Raw genomic sequence first — 17,367 nt, forward strand, 5'->3', positions numbered from 1 at the left:
CTTAAAAATGACGACGACATTTCAGACGTCGGGTGTAATTTTCTCTATGTAGGTGTAGCTTTTATAGGCTCCTTGGAGGAAATTGATAATTAATGGTCATATTTTCATTGGTTGAGCTTTATTCCACTAAAATTCCTAAGGTAAACGATATTCCACAATATTAACATCCAATAGCATTCCGGCAAGTTTTGCACTAAAATTGTTGTGCTAAAATAATGGAAACGTCACATTGGCTATTCCGAGACATGTGGCGGCGCTTAAGTACAAGATTCAAGATTTCTAAAGATATTGGATATACTTTATAAGTCAAATTCAGCCGAGGATAGTTACAAAAGGCAAACATCTTGATCCACCCTCAATCCCAGTATCCTAACGTTAAGAGTACAGTCGTGTGGTCGCGAAGAAAAGGTATCACCAGTCCCTTTGAAGGGAATAGACACTACGAAGTACACATGGCAGCCTATTGGTCGAAAGTTGGTGAGCAATCTACTCTGATTCCGCAAAGAACATGTAATTTGTCTATGATCTAAACCAAAGGAAACCGAAGATATTCATGCATTTATGCAACACAAGACCTTTAATGCGAAAGAATCCAGGTCAACGTATTAACGGCTTTTGTTCCCTTTTATACTGAACAAAGCGTGTCTACCTTTGTATCGACACTACTATACCACAACTACATTGCACAATACACAGACGTATAGGTATACGAAACCATATTAGTTCAAATCCCATTCCTTGTTCAGTTCAACCGATTCACACAGAGATTACAGTTACAAATGTAAATCTTAACACTTTGTGCCACAGCAAAACTGGATCGTGCTGACAAATCGGTATAGTATGTGCGATTAGGTTTACAGTAAGAACTGAGGATATGTGTTATCGCAACAAATGCATCAAACTGGACTTGTTGAGATTACACGTATCCCCAGTTCTTACTGTAATCCTAATAGCACATGGTACTGATTTTTAGCACAATCCAGTTTTTACTTTGGTACAAAACTTCAAGATGTACAGTTGTAGTTTACTGTGTTCTCTGTGTGTATCGGATGTTCAGTTACACTGCGACGGTGAAGTTTAAGTTTACGTTTATTAACAATTCAGGATAAAGTACATATTTATAAAGAGGATGTAAAACATAGTTAATAGTTAAAAGCTTAAAATGGTTAAACAGAAAGGACGATATGTAGACAAATAAATTTGAAGTCGATGAAAGAATTAAGTAAATTTCGAGGCATAACACCCGAACCAAAATCGCAGCCCTGTAAATAGAAGAATTTCTTAAACGTACAGTTCGAAACTTCAGTGTTATGGTCCTATTTCTTAAATTGTAACTATGTCCTGTCGAAGAAGTGTATGCAGCTCATCATGAAACACAGGTGTTTCTCGTCTCTATGAATTTTATTAGCAAGCATTTGAAAATCTCTCATAGCTACATTGTTAACTTGGTGAATAAGGGTATTTAAATCAAAGCTAAGTATTGTGGTACAGTAGTGCAACAAGGCTTTATTTTTATCTGATCCTTTTTTAATAAAAAAAAAATGGTACCAGACTGGAACAGCTAAGATAAAACTAATTAAAATGTAGGTATTAAATGCTTCCATTCTTACTTCTAACATGAAACATGGCACAATAAAAGATCAAGAAGATATGTTATATTACACCCCCTTTTAGAATTCTAAAAATATGACATGTAAAACTAAGTTTATTGTCAATACACACCCCTAAATACATTGTATGTTCTGTTTGGACACCATCAGTACCTTGTATCACAGTGTTCTCGCGTTCGTGGTAGGTAAGATCTCATATTTAATATTAGTATTTCCGAATACCATTTCTTTACATTTCTTTGAGTTCAGTGGTAAATTCTTTTTATCACAGAAAATGACAACACGAGATACAACAGATCAATAATTACTCTGATCCACATGATTTGATGATTTTAGATAATCTACCGGAGATAAAAGTTTAAAGATTTAAATTTGATGACAAGCAATAAGATTGCGATCTGACTCCGTCAGTATCAATAGCACACATCAATGCTAATAATGGACCACCCAGGGGAACCCAACACTTATCAAAGGTGGGACCAAATTCTAGAATTATCTCCGACTGGTTTAGGTAGTATTGGGCACCTTAATGGAAGGTGCAAAGGCAGATCAAATACGCAATCAATGGCACAGTGTCACTCTGGGCTCGTTGATTCCCATGTAGGGGTCCTCTAAACAAGGGGAACAAAAATCAAAGTCAACCTGAGGCATATAAATTAACTACTAATTAATAGGCTATAAATTAAGTCTATAATTAGGTTAAACGCAAAGACTGCTGAAGATCTTCCCCATCTTTCTACAATTAACGATTGCGATGGGGCCTTGCCACCCCCCCCCCTTCCAGTACCCAACTCGGCTACCCTTTACGCAAGTCCTCTAGCTGCACTGCTGTATTTTATAATCGAAGCAACGGACGGAAACGCATCAACATGCATCATTTCACAAGCTGTTATAACCTGTTTTTCAAAAATTAAGGCTTTATTATCCATCATAAAGGACAATCCATAGGGAAAAATTCTGACAAAAGAGAAACACATTTTTAGCACCCTGAAGAAATGAACATCGAATACTTAGACGGCGCTCTCGACATATTGATATTCGCAATTTTCCCAGTCGGTATAATAAGTGAACTTGAAGCAAACTAATGTTGTGTCATAGCTGCATACGGACAGCAAAAATGTTTTTTTTTTCAACAAATATATATATATATATATATTTCAAGAGTTCCATGCAATTACGTATAGCAGAACAGTTTACATGACTGTTTTTTATTATCTCTCAAGGCGGGATCAATTCTGCGCTTGATTCAAAATAATTCTGCTGCACCGTCCTCCTAACAAGATTCATAGATAGCATCCTCCCTTTCAATGATCTGCAATTGTCCCGACATCAATGTAGCCACTGCTAATTTCTCAGATTTGCCTACATTGAATGTAGCTACACACCGAGAATCGTCTTCGAGTCTTATTGATGTCAATAACTCAACACCATCTTGACTGTACTGCGACAAAACACGTGTCAATTGACCACGGAAGCTCTTCACCCATATAATATAGACGGCATTGTTAACGTCTGTACAAACACTGAGAGGTTGCAACTCATCTTCCGCTTTGCCCGGTTTGGGGAATTCATGAATGACGGTACCCTTTGATTCCTCTGTGGCCACTGTGTATGCCTTTTGACCACCGTAGTCACAAATTATTAGTGCCCCGCTATAAACAGCAATATCTCTAGGATAACAGATATAACCTGTATCTGGTAGTGTTATGGTGTGACTGTAATTCAGCTGATCATCAAAGACATATACATCTCTACTGTTGGTTCCAACAATGATGTGATTGTTGGTTGGATCAGTAGTAACACAGTAAACACTTCGACCAACACACCAACTGTCGACGCAGTCGCTGATTATTTTTTTCTTGTAGGATCCATCTCGAATATTGTAAAGACCTACTTCATCTGGTATACATGCTGTTGCGATTTGAAGCTTTGAAAAGAAACTGCAGAAGCGATTAGGGAACGATGGAACCTTTTTGGGTCTCCTTATTCGATCCTGTCGTACTATCTGCCCTTTTGCGTTGATAACTGAAATATGTGAATATTCGTGAGTTGCACACCCTGTGATGACAATGCGACCATCTTCGCTGCGTGTTACATCATCTACCCAAAAACCTTGGGTTTTTATGTCATCGATATCAACAACAGTAAAATTCTCATTCATGACTTTTAATTTATCATGATCGTCATAGTCGATTATGTCACCAATGAAAAGGTCGGATAACGATTCCATCTCTGGAAAATCGTACTGTGTATCCTTGATTAAATAATTAGAGGATGTTACTACGTCAGGTAGATAACGGATGTCCGACCAATCGTCTTTAGAGGCAAGGATGTAGGATGCCGTCTCTGTAAAGTTCACGTATCGCTGGAGCGTCTTCTCTACAAGAGCCAATGTCTGTTGGAGATCTTTTTCATTTTTCTTCATTTGATTCTCTACGGTAAGAGTGAGATGTTTCATGTTATCCTTTATATTTTCGAATTTTTGAATCATGGTCCTTTTCTCAGTAACGTGATTTTGCTTTATCTGTTCAATTTGATCGGAAAACTTCTTCTTCTTCTCTTCGATGATGCCCTCGCATTCCTCTAAGAGTTTTTGCATTTTTTTCTCTGTCTCTAGTCTTACTTGACTACACTCAGTTTTTCTTCTTTTTTCGATTTCAGTAATTTTCTGCTGCATCTGAGACTGTTGTGTTTCGATGTTTGCTTGGATTTTATTTGCTTGTTTTTCATACTGTGATTTCAAACTGACCTTCTTCCTTGCCACGTTATCTCGAAGTGTTTTTCGAATAGTCTCAATTTTCTGTGGCAACTCAAATAGTTTTGATTCATGACGACTTAGCTCAGCAAACCTCTCTTCTAGTTGAAACCTGATTGATTTAGCCAAATCAGTTACGTTGACTGTGTCGTGTCGTCTGTGCAGCCCACACTTACATCCATCACAGACTGGTGTATTGTCGCAAGTGCTGCAACAAAATTGGGCAGGTTGTGTTGGATGGGCTAGACACGCCAGTAGTTCTTTAGCGTGTGCTAATTTTGTTGGTGTTACTCTCTTTTCCATCAAGTTAATTGTTTGTTGTTTATGAGTTTTAAATTTTTTCTTTTGAAGATGATATTGAAAACACTTATCGCATAGGTAGTCCTCACATTGAAAGCAGTAGGCTGAGAGCGATGTTCGTAAGGAACAGCATGTACAGACCTTGAAGGGTTCCCTCTCAAGTGCGCATCGCAACTCTTTCACATGCAGCATGTATTTCGTTTGGAGGTCATCCTGAAGTCCATTTACTCCAGAATTTGGTATCCTACATTTATATTGACAGACTGGACAGGTGATTGACCACTGGCGTAGTGTCTGGTCTAATTTTATCAAGCAATCCCGACAGAATCGATGAAGACAAGGGAGCAGTTTCGGCTCTTTCAGTTCATTCAAGCATACTGCGCAATTAAAGAAAATCATATCCGTTCTCTCCGTTGCTTTGCTGGCGGCCATTTCTGTCTGAGAACGAAAAAAAGTAATATAAATATATCTATTGGATTAAAAAGCGAATTTCATTCTATGTTGTATCAAGAGAAAGTTACACAGTTGTGACCGTTATAGATACATTGCGGGCACTACTATTCGTAAGCAACAATCAAATTTTAACATGATTCTGCCAATCGTCAATGAAACATATCAAAGTGTTAGAGTGTACACTTAATGAAGTATTTCAACAACTAAGGCATTAAATTAAAAAGTCTTTGGGTGTCTTACAAGAAATTTGTAATGCTGACGAACGTACGACACTCCTGCAGCGAAATTATTGCCAGGTCCATCAAATAATTAACTTGTAATCTTAAAGAAACGTATCATTGTATGTTTCAAACACTCATGTTAGCATATATTCCAATTGCTTTGAGCAAACAATACAAGTATGTTACTTTTGACAAAGTGACCAAAAGTTAAGATACAGTCAGCTACTTGTCATGTCATTCATTCATGACATCTTTAGTGAGTTGAATCCATTAAAAAGAAAATTATCATTCGTAAGGTTTCCTTCGTTTAAAGTATTACCAAATGTATCTTTGTCCATGACGTCCACAAAAGACAAAAACATGACATAATTATAACTAGTATACATAACGTGTTATTAACAGAGCAAATAGGTGTAGTTATTAAGAGAAAAAGACCATCCAAGAAGTCTAAATTCTTCAAAAAAAGACCTCTACATGTTTATCCGAATGAAACATAAATATAATTAGGAACATGCTAAATACAATAAGATGCATTTCATGCGTATACTATACGGGATAAAGGATAGGATTTTAATTCAAAATTTAAGAGGTCTTGAAAACCATATATTTTCTTGCCTTAGAATATTAAACTTACTGATATTTGTTATACGGTAGTTCTCTTGTGAAACTTTCGACTCTTCGTGACAATCAGTTATAGCTGAAGTACTGTTCTTTCACTGTGTACAATGATATATATTCTTTCGGTCGGCTGTAAAAAAAATAGGCTTAAACATTATTTGGAGAGAGTTCGAGTTGCATTTGCCTTTGCTGTGGTAAATGCTCACAATACATCCGTTGGTTTTGAATCTGCAATGCTTTTTACAAGTCCAGCAAAGGAAAGAAAAAACAGTATTGTACACGAAGTGGTGGCGAACACAATATATCGTAAATCTATATTTAAATTTATATATGTACATCACAATAGCTGCTTTTCATATTGTTTGGTGTTTGTTGGGTTTGTTGATCCTGCCACAATTGAAGAATGTTCACGCATCACTGCTTTGTAGGGTGGAGGTCTATTGAATTCATAAATGAAACTGACTTTGTTTATCCTGCAAATATTCCCTGCCAACCCAAACCAGCTCAGTTTACTTCAGTTTAGCTAATTTTAATTGACTTAGGGCCATTTAAAGGTCACCTTAATGAACACTTAAAGTTAAATAATTATTCAAGTCTCTACTGAGTATGACGAAGCACACTTTTACCTAACTTTTGGCCAATTCTCATAGATCAAACGAATGAAAATTTAAGACAAAGGCATCGCCTGTCCGGCTTTTGTTTGTTTTTTTTTCAAATGATTAATTAGACTCATACACGAGCAGATTATTGACTTTTCCGTTCATAACTCTGTTCGCATGGCTCCTTGCTTGGATACATATTGTCAATAATATTACATACTGTCTCTTACTCTCAAAAAGAACATATAAGCAAATACCCTGAAAACATTAATTCCTTCGCTGGCATTTGAGTCAATGGTTGAACTGAGTACAGTCACAGTGGTTCAGTGTTAAGGTACCTTTCAACAAAAATGTTGCCTACACTGAGAGTTTTCCTCTTTTTTTATTTGTATTTCCTCGATCTCTACAAATGGACAAAATGTTTGGCAATAGCAGTATTTTTGCATTATTGTGTTATTTTTTCATGATCTCAAAATAGATCTTTGCAGCTAGCTTCGGTTTGGTCGTGTTCTAATGGCATACATAACGTTGTTATTATGATCGTGTAAGTGTGAAAGTTTTGTCAGTTTCGTGTAGATCAAACAAGAAGTTAAACAAATGTGATCCACCACAAAGGCATTTATGAAGCTCAAAGGAGGAACTGTAGAACACATGCTTGGCTGCATTGTTGATTACTTCGATTACTGTTGTTGTTCAGCAATATCACGTACACAGTATTACTCAAGTTATTATTGTCAGCTGCCACATATAGAGGCACCCGGTCTGGCGCGATATGGTTCAGTGAGATTACTTTGGAAACGGATACAATATGGAGGATCTGGAATATATATCAATAAATAATAGACACAAAGACACAGATTGAATGTTTACCGGAGAAAAGCCTGCTCTTTCTGTATTATTTGGTGGCCTTAAAAAGAGCCGTTGAATTCAATCAATCTCTTTCATCTTGCATGACCTTGGTTCTAATGTATTGTATCTTTTGGATACATCTAGCATTCCCATCTGCAGTTTTTGTACCATTTAAGGTGGCGTGGGATTGCCCGGGGTGAGATCTTTGGTAGTTACATTTAGGTTTCATGGGTACGTTACAAAGTGGGATTGTCAGGGTGAGAAATATATATCGCACGTCCAAGCAATGCATCTAAAATATATCCCATAATATGATACACGATCCTTTCTTACGATCCTTTATTACGATCCTTTCTTACGATCCTTTCTTACGATCCTTTCTTACTCATTAGTATGGGCGATCTCACATGTTAAAAAGCATGTCCAGTGTATGCTTGTATAGGTACCAGGGGCGGGATTTGAGTTGTGAAAGTGGGGGGGGGGGCAAACCTGCCAGCAAGACTATCTAAGCGGAGCGCCACCATCGGTTGGCGCGTAGCGTACAAGAATATTTTTGGCTTTACAAACCCTCCAGATGGCCGGAAACGGCACTTCTCGAGTGCTCTAAGCTGCATGTACCTATCCTTGAAATATGGATCTCATGTCTGCAATTGTATCTAGATTGAAAATTGAAAAAAAAAAAATGAAAAATTGAAGAGGATTGATAGTAGAACATATGGTCAGATGGTGATGTACAACCTTTTTTTATACGTCACTATCTAAGCGGAGCGCCATCATCGGTTGGCAAGGAGCGCCGAAATTTTCGATGAAAGGTACCCTTAGATCGGTAAAATTAACACCCATATAGGCTTTAAATTGCATCTAAACAATTAATGAACGTGTGTAAATTTAGGGAGGACGGATACAAGAACTTATATGGTGATGTTCAACTGAAGCTTATACGTCACTATTTAGGCGGTGCCCCACCATCAGTTGGCGCGGCGCGTCGAAATTTAAGCAAAAAGGAAATCCTAGATCAGCCAAAATGACACCTCTGGTAACAATAAATCGCATCTAGACAGTTCTTTCCCCCTAAAATTATTAGTATATTGTGCATTGGACCGATCAAGAATATGTTCAGCACCCACTTCGAAATTTCCCAGCGGTCCCCACTTCTTGGAGCACTTGGCAAATATTGGGGGCTGAACATACTTTTACCCCCCCCCCCTACAGAAACTGCTGACTTCTGTATACTGTAACAATGGATTTAATGTGTTACTGTGTTAGTGCCTATTTGTAATTTACATTATTCGATTTGCATGCATCATTCCAGGATTTCGAGCAGTAAAGAAATTAAATCGGCATTGCCATTGCATATTGTTGAATGAAACGGCCGGGGGGGGGGTGTCATGTGTCAGTGTATTGAATTTAATTATTGATATACCCAATATGCAAATCTGGCTTTCGTAAATCGTTTCTCTGGATTTAGTTATTCAACGTATTCAGTAGAGCAGCAACGTTGAAAATCAATTCCTGAAGCTAGCACTGTAGCACATGCCGCGGATTCATCACATGCAGAATTGAATCGCTAGTTTGTTAGCTCCAGGATTCGTAACCTGTGCTGCGAACCATGTGCTAGCTCCAGCTCCAGTTATTCTGCATGCTACATGTTACGATGTTAAACACAAATTCGACTTAGATTCGAAACAAATAGGTCTATTTGATAGAGCTGTTGTGGGGGAATCATTTCGATTAGGGTTGTGCACATTTGTCTGCAAAAACGACAAAAAAGTGAACTAAGGTCTGGGAAAAAGTGGGGGCAAATGCCCCCTCTTGCCCCCCCCCCGTAATCCCGCCCATGATAGGTACTCATACATGTACTGTGCTGGTGGGCGATCAATACACAAATCTATTACTGTGTGCGATCTTTGGTGGCTACATCTCACTTACAGGTAATCTGGGTACGTTACAAAGTGGGATTGCACGGATGAAATCTATGAGTACCATTAAAAATACAGATACAAATTCAGCGTCCTAAAATAAGTATGCTGGTCGTTTAATGCAATAGCCTATTCCTGTAATAGGCTTGTTAATGGAATATAATTGGGAAATGTTGCTCGTTCTTAAAACGTTAACATCCCCACACGATGACTGAGTTATAGGAGACAAAGAATTTCAAATTCATTCACTTCACGAATATATATATATATATATATATATTATATTTATATATATATATATATATATATATATATATATATATCAGTAGCTATATTATAGTATATTGAACAAGTCTTCAACGATTCGGATATCCAAATATAATATTATATTAATATACCAAAACTGTGGGCCTATACTAATTTACCTCTCGAATTACGAGTTTCTTCCCTGTTTCATATGCTGAAAACTTTCAAAAAAATAAGATTTCAAATAAGCCTGCTTAAGGTACTATAATGCGATCTTATATAGGTACCGTACTGATGGGCGATCAATACATATAGACATATATAAATAGATGTAATCATAAATCCAATTATGGTCGGGAATGACCTAGGACTGTGTGCGATCTTTGGTGACTACATCTCAGTTACAGGGAATTTGGGTCCGTTACAAAGTAGGATTGTACGGGTGAGATCATTGATGGCTACATCCCAGTTACAGAAAATCTCAGTCGATAACAAATTTGGATTGCACAGGTGCCATCATAGTGGCTACATCTTATTGGGGGTACATCACAAGTTGGAATTGAACGGGTGCCATCATAGGGGGTACATCTAATATGGGGATCTGGGTACATCAACATTTGGATTGCACGGGTGCGATCTGGGGCCTTCCCTACTACTGATTGATGTGCCGCTGTGACAGTACAGAGTGTCCACCTGTACAAAGTGTCCGCGGGGGCAATCTGTACCAGCATATTTAGTCCGGTCGGACATTATCTGCTGAAAATTGTGTCCCCACCTCACAGCAAATATAGTCCCGCCGGACGAAATGTCCCGGTACAGAATGTCCGCAAATACTTCATAGCATATTTTGTCCCGCATAAAATTTAAGCATTTCGACATTCAAAAGGCAATTAAGTTCATTATATCAATAATTAGAGTAGATGCATACATAGTTAGATATTACAGGAAATAAATGAGACGTTGTGCGTTGCTGCAAACAAAAAATAGAACGGGAAAAAAAGAAAAAAAGAAACAAGTTTTCCATCTGTAGAAGATGTTAATCATGTCTTTGTTGTGATTGCTATTTCATCCTCCGTTTATGTTGTATGTTGTATTCGGCAACTACATTGCGTTCATAGTCATCTTTACAGAGGGAGAGATAGTATAAACCTAACTCCCCCCCCCCCCCAACGGAGGGCGGGTACGAGATAGGGAATGCAACAGCTACAACAAAAAATGATAATTGCAGAGGTAAAATATTACGAACTTAAGGAGTCCAAACTTCATTGTTGCCGTATTTCCCTAACATACAGTGGCAAGATTTGGCAAGTATTGTAACTGTACTTCATGGGTCTACGAGAGTTGCCTAGCCAATATGAAATTTCATCCGTGCGTAAAGCTCATTATAGGACGGGAACCGAGGGTATTTTCAAGTTACATCCTAAACGAAATCGGCAACGCTGTATACAAAACCCAGGCCCATACACATAATTTTGAGTGCAAGGATACGGGGGGGGGGGCTGGGATGGTAAGTTATCGAATGTGTGTCCTGGGGAGGGGTCTTCTTAAGTCTGTGACCTATCTGTGATGATTTCCAAAATAGTTTTGTTTGCTAATAGCAACCATGAAGTAGCTGGAAGATTTCTCTGACCTTGAAAATTTCAATACTGCCCCAACCCTCTCCGTATGGGTTTGACACCTATTTATTGACTTTCATTACTACTTTATTGTTTACTTTTTTACCCTTCCTTATTTTTGTCACTCAATCGTCGAGTCAAGGTTTTCTCCCTCTCAACAAGGTGGAGGGCCATTCCCCTGCCCCCTAAGCCCCGTAGCAAATATTCATTTGTATAGACAAATGGCATTCTAGGCAATTCCAGTGATAAAGGTTCGTTGATTCTTATTATGAATGTTTCTTATTGGACAAAAGTGGTTCAAATTAGAAGATATATTAGAACGATATCCTCTTCAAAAGAGTTGCAAACATACAGGAAACAAAACAAAGCCAAACAAGGAAAAGAATAAAGCAAATAGGACAGAGCAGGTTGCGATATGCTAGATTTTTTGTCTCATCATGTTTCTCACACTTTAAATATGTTATTCTTGTAGAGAAAAGTTTGTTCAAAGAAAGTTAATATAGTAAAAATCAAAACATGAAATTGGATGATAGTCATGCACAAACACAAATATTCTGAGTCTATATCAGACTGGGCAAAGAGTGAAAAATGATTATACATGGGATCAGGGAGGTAGGAGCTGGGTGGGGGGGGGGGGAACTGTCTGTACATGCTACTTTTAAAATGGCATCCCATATCTTTTTTATAGCATGTTTAACAATTAACAATCTCAATAAATAGTATTGATAACATACTAACACATCATATATATTTAAGTGATATGGCCGGTGTGTATCGGTTTATAGCATATCGAGTGGTGGTTGTGGAATGAGAAAATGTCCCTCTGATGTTGTGTGCCTATCCTCACTTCCTACCCCCTGCATGGGGAAGTTTAACTGGAATGATGACTCTCCCTTTGTAGCTCTGATGCAACTTAAGATAATCCATGCTTTCTAGAGCATCCTCCAAGCAGGGAGGTATTGCTTGATTAGAATGATATACTACGTCACTCTTCTTTAAACAATATGTACTTGAAACTCTCATAATCCACATGAAGAACATCCTCTTTAGAGTTTGGTAAAGACCTCAATAAAACCATGCAGAAGTTTCCCTATTCGAATTCCCCCTTTGAACAGTAGGATTACCTATATAATGCTTTAATGTGCAACTTGATACCATCAAAAGTTTAATCTTGATTGTAAATTACAAATAAAATAGCTGATTCTCATGTATCCAACAGGTTTTTCATTAAGACTTACACAGAAATCCATAACAGCAAAAGTTACATCAGGAAGAAGAATATGGTCGGTTATATGTTTTACTATGAGAACTTATCTTGAACACAATTTCCAGAACGTCTTCTTATTTGTTTTTAATGAAGTAATGAGGTGATAAAGAATTTCAAGCGTCACATCCCTTCAACTTGAACTGCAAATATATGGATTTCCACCGAAAGACTGGCAGTGAAAAGTCAATGGCCTGTCTTTGCTTAAACGTATAGCAGCGGACGGAATTTTCTCTCATGATATGTTAGAGTGAAAGACAAGATTATTGTCGGTAACAAGTTAACTGCTAAGAAAATCGTCTAGACATGTCTTCTGTTAACTTCATACATACTCCCTCCATTGGTGGTCAGGGATGAGATATCAGTACAACCAAATCTGTGCAAAATAAAAGTTGAAAGCAATATTATGAGTAGTGAATGCCACACTGTAAGTCATATATAAAATAAATTATCATCTTGAAAGGTTATGTGTAAGCTCCACTACAAAGATAATTAACATTCACCATGTTGGTTAAGTGTAGACTGTATAGTTTACAACTGAACTATGCTTAGGCATTCAGTTAAATTGGATGATCTTTTATTGTGACACCCACATGTTTATGGGATTACTGGCTCTTTTTTTAAATTGGAGATTGCATGTCATAATGTTGGCGCTATATTGTACAGTTCACTACCAAATCTGAAAATTTTTAACCACATGAGCCAATACAACATTTGTGACATATTAATTAAATTTAATATCAGAAATTTATCAAATTAGAGTAAGCTAGGATACAACAGAAGTTAGATGCCTTTTGGTGCTCTATTGATGTATGTGTGCATGGTATGACTGTTTAATGCCGATCAAACATTAATTGTCCTGAATCAGGATCCATGGGGGTTCAAAACACCCTCTGTATGACCCAAATGCAAAAACAAATAATGCTAGCTTACCATTAATATAGTAAAATGTACTATTATACATTATTTTGCATCAAGGGACCTAAACATTGCCTTATTTTGCCAAAGAAAAAGGGGTCCCTCTCCCAGGTTTCGGGAAATATCCCCCCACCAAACACACAAACACATTTAGCGATTTTCCACAACGGACCTAACAGAGAAATGGTACCAAAACTCAGTTGATACATTATCTCTCTTATCTTGTCGAAATTCCTGTTAAAACAGCCAAGTAGTAATAAGTTCACACTTTCTAAACAGAAAAGTTCCCTGTGGTTACAATATCAAACTGTCCATCACCTTTTTGAAAAACAACACACAATAGGTGGTGTCTAGCTGTGGAATGTGGTCTTAATTATTTACTCATCATTTGTTTGAACAAATAAACTGTGTCTGCTGCAGTGAAACATGTCCAGCCAAAATCACTTTTTGGGGATGTAAATCAACTATATGCTACTTAAGAACCAGAGGTGGAACCTTTGCAAGTAAATATAGAAACAAAAACTATGTGCATATAAACTTGTTAATGGGGACTTAACCTGCAAAGATTTACAGTTCACTTTCTCGGTTCTCACCTACCTTCATGACCTTTCTGTATGCTTAATACCGTGGTTTTCAACCTTGGGCTCGCGGGCCCATTTGGGCCCGCGAAGCCGATTTTGTGGGCTCGCGAGCATTGCCCCAGTAATGATTAAAAATTGTGGCATTTTTGGGGGCTGGTGGCGAAGGCACATGATGATGTTTCTTAGGAAGCCTCTTCGATGAAACCTTGTACAACGGGTAAAATTTACTCAACCCTAACCCTATAAGACTAGTATAAGAGAATTCGGTGACTCCCACCAACCACTGCACAGTATACGTATTTACCAAGGTTATGATGTGTGGAAGCCTTGCTTTGTACCATTGCCTTGTACCATTGAGGGTTGCAAGAAATCTTTGAGATACCTGTAGGCTCTAATTGGGAAGTACCTGTCATCTGATCACGGAGGAACATACATAGCTCTGATTGAGTCCCCGGGTCACTTGTGTCAAGAATACACTAATAAACGCTGTGAAATTGATTTTATGAAGTTGATAACTTTGCAGGGTAGGGTATGGGCTCGCGAGGACGGCTCGGAAGACGAATTGGGCTCGTGATCGAAAAAAGGTTGAAAACCAAGGGCTTAATACCTATTTGGAAATAATTTATACTCAAACACAGCATTCTGCCATGCACTACAAGTTATTTGCATGGTATAAATAACAGATATGATGCCATTCATATTGGAACTAACTACAGAAAATTATTCACTTTTTAAGACATGCTTACCTCATCATCACATCAGTAATGCAATAAGAAGTTGATGCTGCAGTCTTGTCAGGCACTGCCTTAGTCTCAGGCCACTTTGAATAGAAGTCAGACAGTGTTATTATGTACAGTCGCTTAGCAGCTGTCACCGGTAGAGGACCAATAAGATCTACACCAACCTGTGAAGAAAGAAGACAGCATTTAGGTGCTAATTTCAAAAACATTTACAAGTTGCAAGCTTTGCCTTGACTGTTGTTCTATTCCGTTGCTTCATTCTGTACACAGATCTAGACAAATACAGTGGGATATCTGATCGAAACAGGGTGTTGGTGGATTTAGGCCAATTATTTTTACCTTGCAAACATGAAAATGTAACTTACACCATACTGTACCATACATGTACAATCTCTTCAACCACTAAACCAGACAAATGATACGCCACTTTTTCTAACTTACAATTATATCCCTATATTGATGGTTAGGAGTAATTACTCTATAATTGTACCGATGGTTGCTCTGCAGTTAGGCTAGAGTGTGGCTTAAAGGTATGCTTTATAGGCCCTAAATATGCCAAATTTTCACTAGATGGACAAAATTCTTTAAGTATGTTTATTTCCCTGGAGGAAATTTACCTCACTGGGACATTCATTCATCTTGTGTCATCATTTAGAATGTCTGAGCATAATTTAAAGGTTTAGTACCCCCAGGAAAGTATTTTTTGAAAACTTCTAGCAATTAAAGTGGCCAAAATTTAGGGCCAATACAGACTACCTTTAAACTTGTAAATGTTAAATTTGTCCAGAAAGAGTGACACTAACTATACTTAACCTTCACTGCATACTGCGGACATCCTGTGCAATTAAAACAGATTGAGAATTTACCTGTTTCCATAATCCAGTTACAGGAATGCTATGGAGACTTGTTCGTAGGTCTACAGGACAATGAAGGTTTGACATCCTGTTGAACATAACTTGTTACATCAACGTTGATAGTTTTCCAATAGAATCTAGACATAGTCTGTTGTCTGGTTTATCTATGCAAAGATGAATACCTTCAAAGAGATGAGAAAATTCATGATCATGGAGAAATCATGTTTTTTTTGCCCCCCCCCCCAAAAAAAAAACAGTAAAACAAACAAACACACACAAATATATGGGCTGCATGAAGTGCCTTAAAACTGAATTACAACTCTATATCAGTGTTTGAAATGGAATCCCATTATTGTACATATTGCAAGGCCACTATTTGGGTCTACAGATATCTTAAGGATTTTTCTTCTGCAGTGAGGTTTGGCATGTAGAGAATATGCCACACCTAAAAAAGTACTATCAGGCCTTCAATATCTGTTCTTACAAACCAAAATTAAATAGCCTAGAAGTAGGCTAGACAATATGCTATAGTCCAATAATTGCATTTTATAGTGTCCCATGCATGCAAACCAGACTAGCTCTGTAAGCTTTAGTGGTCTGTTGTTATCTTTTATGATAGGCAGTGCGATAAAAGGTAGAAATTTATAATAATTTTCACAAAAATTTGTTAAGACAATTGGGTAAACAAAACGTAAAGAAATGGGCCCTAATAACTTTGTTCATGCACTTACAACTTTGCTCAAGCATACAACTGACTATAATGTTGCATAAACAGTTGCTTGACTTTTGCGAATGAGTTTTTACAACTAACCAAACGTGGTAAAAGAATATCATGATTTGTGCACCAATCAGTCCTAGAGGCCTGGTTATAGTTTAACTGTGGATGGCCGTTCGCCATTTAACAACCAATACCATATTGTGTATCCTATACTGTAAGTTACAGACATTACCTTATACTGTAGATGTCACTAGTCAGTATGAGCTGCCTCGATTTGGGCGAGTTGAGAAGCCCTAGATTGCAAAACTTTCCTTCAATTTCGGTACGCAAGAGTTCCATTTTCAGCCAGTCTGAAAGACTGACTTTGTCTCCGTAAGATCCTTCTCTGTTTTATTCTTGTAAACCCACTTGGATAGCTCTCATCTCTTTGAATATCCGCAATTTGTCTCGCGTTTTCTGCTAGCTTTTCCATTTTTAGTTGTCGCACGACTTTACTGCTAAATATACAGAAGCCAAAATGCGACAGTTTGCTAATAATACGGATACTGACAGAGTCCATTACTAATTAAATTTTTGCTACTCGAACGTGCATGCTAATGCGGACATAGTGTTCAGGGGGACACAATTTACAACAAAATATGCGACCAACAAATAATGTCCCCCCTCGTTTCATCATAGCATAAACTGTCCTGGGAGACAGCCTGTACCAACTGGCCTTGTACAAAAGGTCCGGGAGACTAAATGTACTGGTAAATTTAGTATATACTGTCCCAGTGGGACTGGGACAGTATATACTGAATATGGAATATTTGCGACAGTTTGTACTGCTACACCGCCTTATCTTCTCTGCCTGCATGTTTCCTGCTCACAGGCCCATAGCCAGAAAATCGAAGTTGGAAGGGCACCAACAATTTAAGAAGGAACACCAACAGTTTAGGAGGGAAAACAACAATTTGAGGAGAGACACGATCGATTTATGGCGGGCACCAACAGTTTAACGAGATGCACATTATTCGTGTCCTTGTGATCGGTTTGAAAACTTGATGATAGCTTAGATGGGGGAGCAGTAGTCTACACGGGGAGATGCCCTGGCATGGCTCCGGGTC

At 37.9% G+C, this 17,367-nt stretch overlaps 1 protein-coding gene and 1 long non-coding RNA gene across 2 annotated transcripts; both read right to left on the reverse strand.

Moving 5' to 3' along the window:
• Nucleotides 1-945: 945 nt before the first annotated feature.
• On the reverse strand, nt 946-6,240 carry LOC139984124 (uncharacterized). Its single transcript, XM_071997843.1, has 2 exons — nt 5,974-6,240; nt 946-5,103 (listed from the first exon to the last, which is right to left on the reverse strand). Exon 2 carries the CDS (start codon nt 5,095-5,097, stop codon nt 2,884-2,886), a length of 2,214 nt encoding a protein of 737 aa, XP_071853944.1. The 5' UTR covers nt 5,098-5,103; nt 5,974-6,240; the 3' UTR covers nt 946-2,883.
• Nucleotides 6,241-10,674: 4,434 nt separating this feature from the next.
• On the reverse strand, nt 10,675-17,090 carry LOC139954773 (uncharacterized). Its single transcript, XR_011788176.1, has 4 exons — nt 16,494-17,090; nt 15,556-15,725; nt 14,696-14,853; nt 10,675-12,826 (listed from the first exon to the last, which is right to left on the reverse strand). It is a non-coding gene; the product is annotated as an uncharacterized lncRNA (long non-coding RNA).
• Between the last annotated feature and the right edge of the window lie 277 nt (nt 17,091-17,367).

Source organism: Apostichopus japonicus, chromosome 17 (assembly GCF_037975245.1).
Source record: "Apostichopus japonicus isolate 1M-3 chromosome 17, ASM3797524v1, whole genome shotgun sequence".
NCBI classification, from domain to species: Eukaryota; Metazoa; Echinodermata; class Holothuroidea; order Aspidochirotida; family Stichopodidae; genus Apostichopus; species Apostichopus japonicus.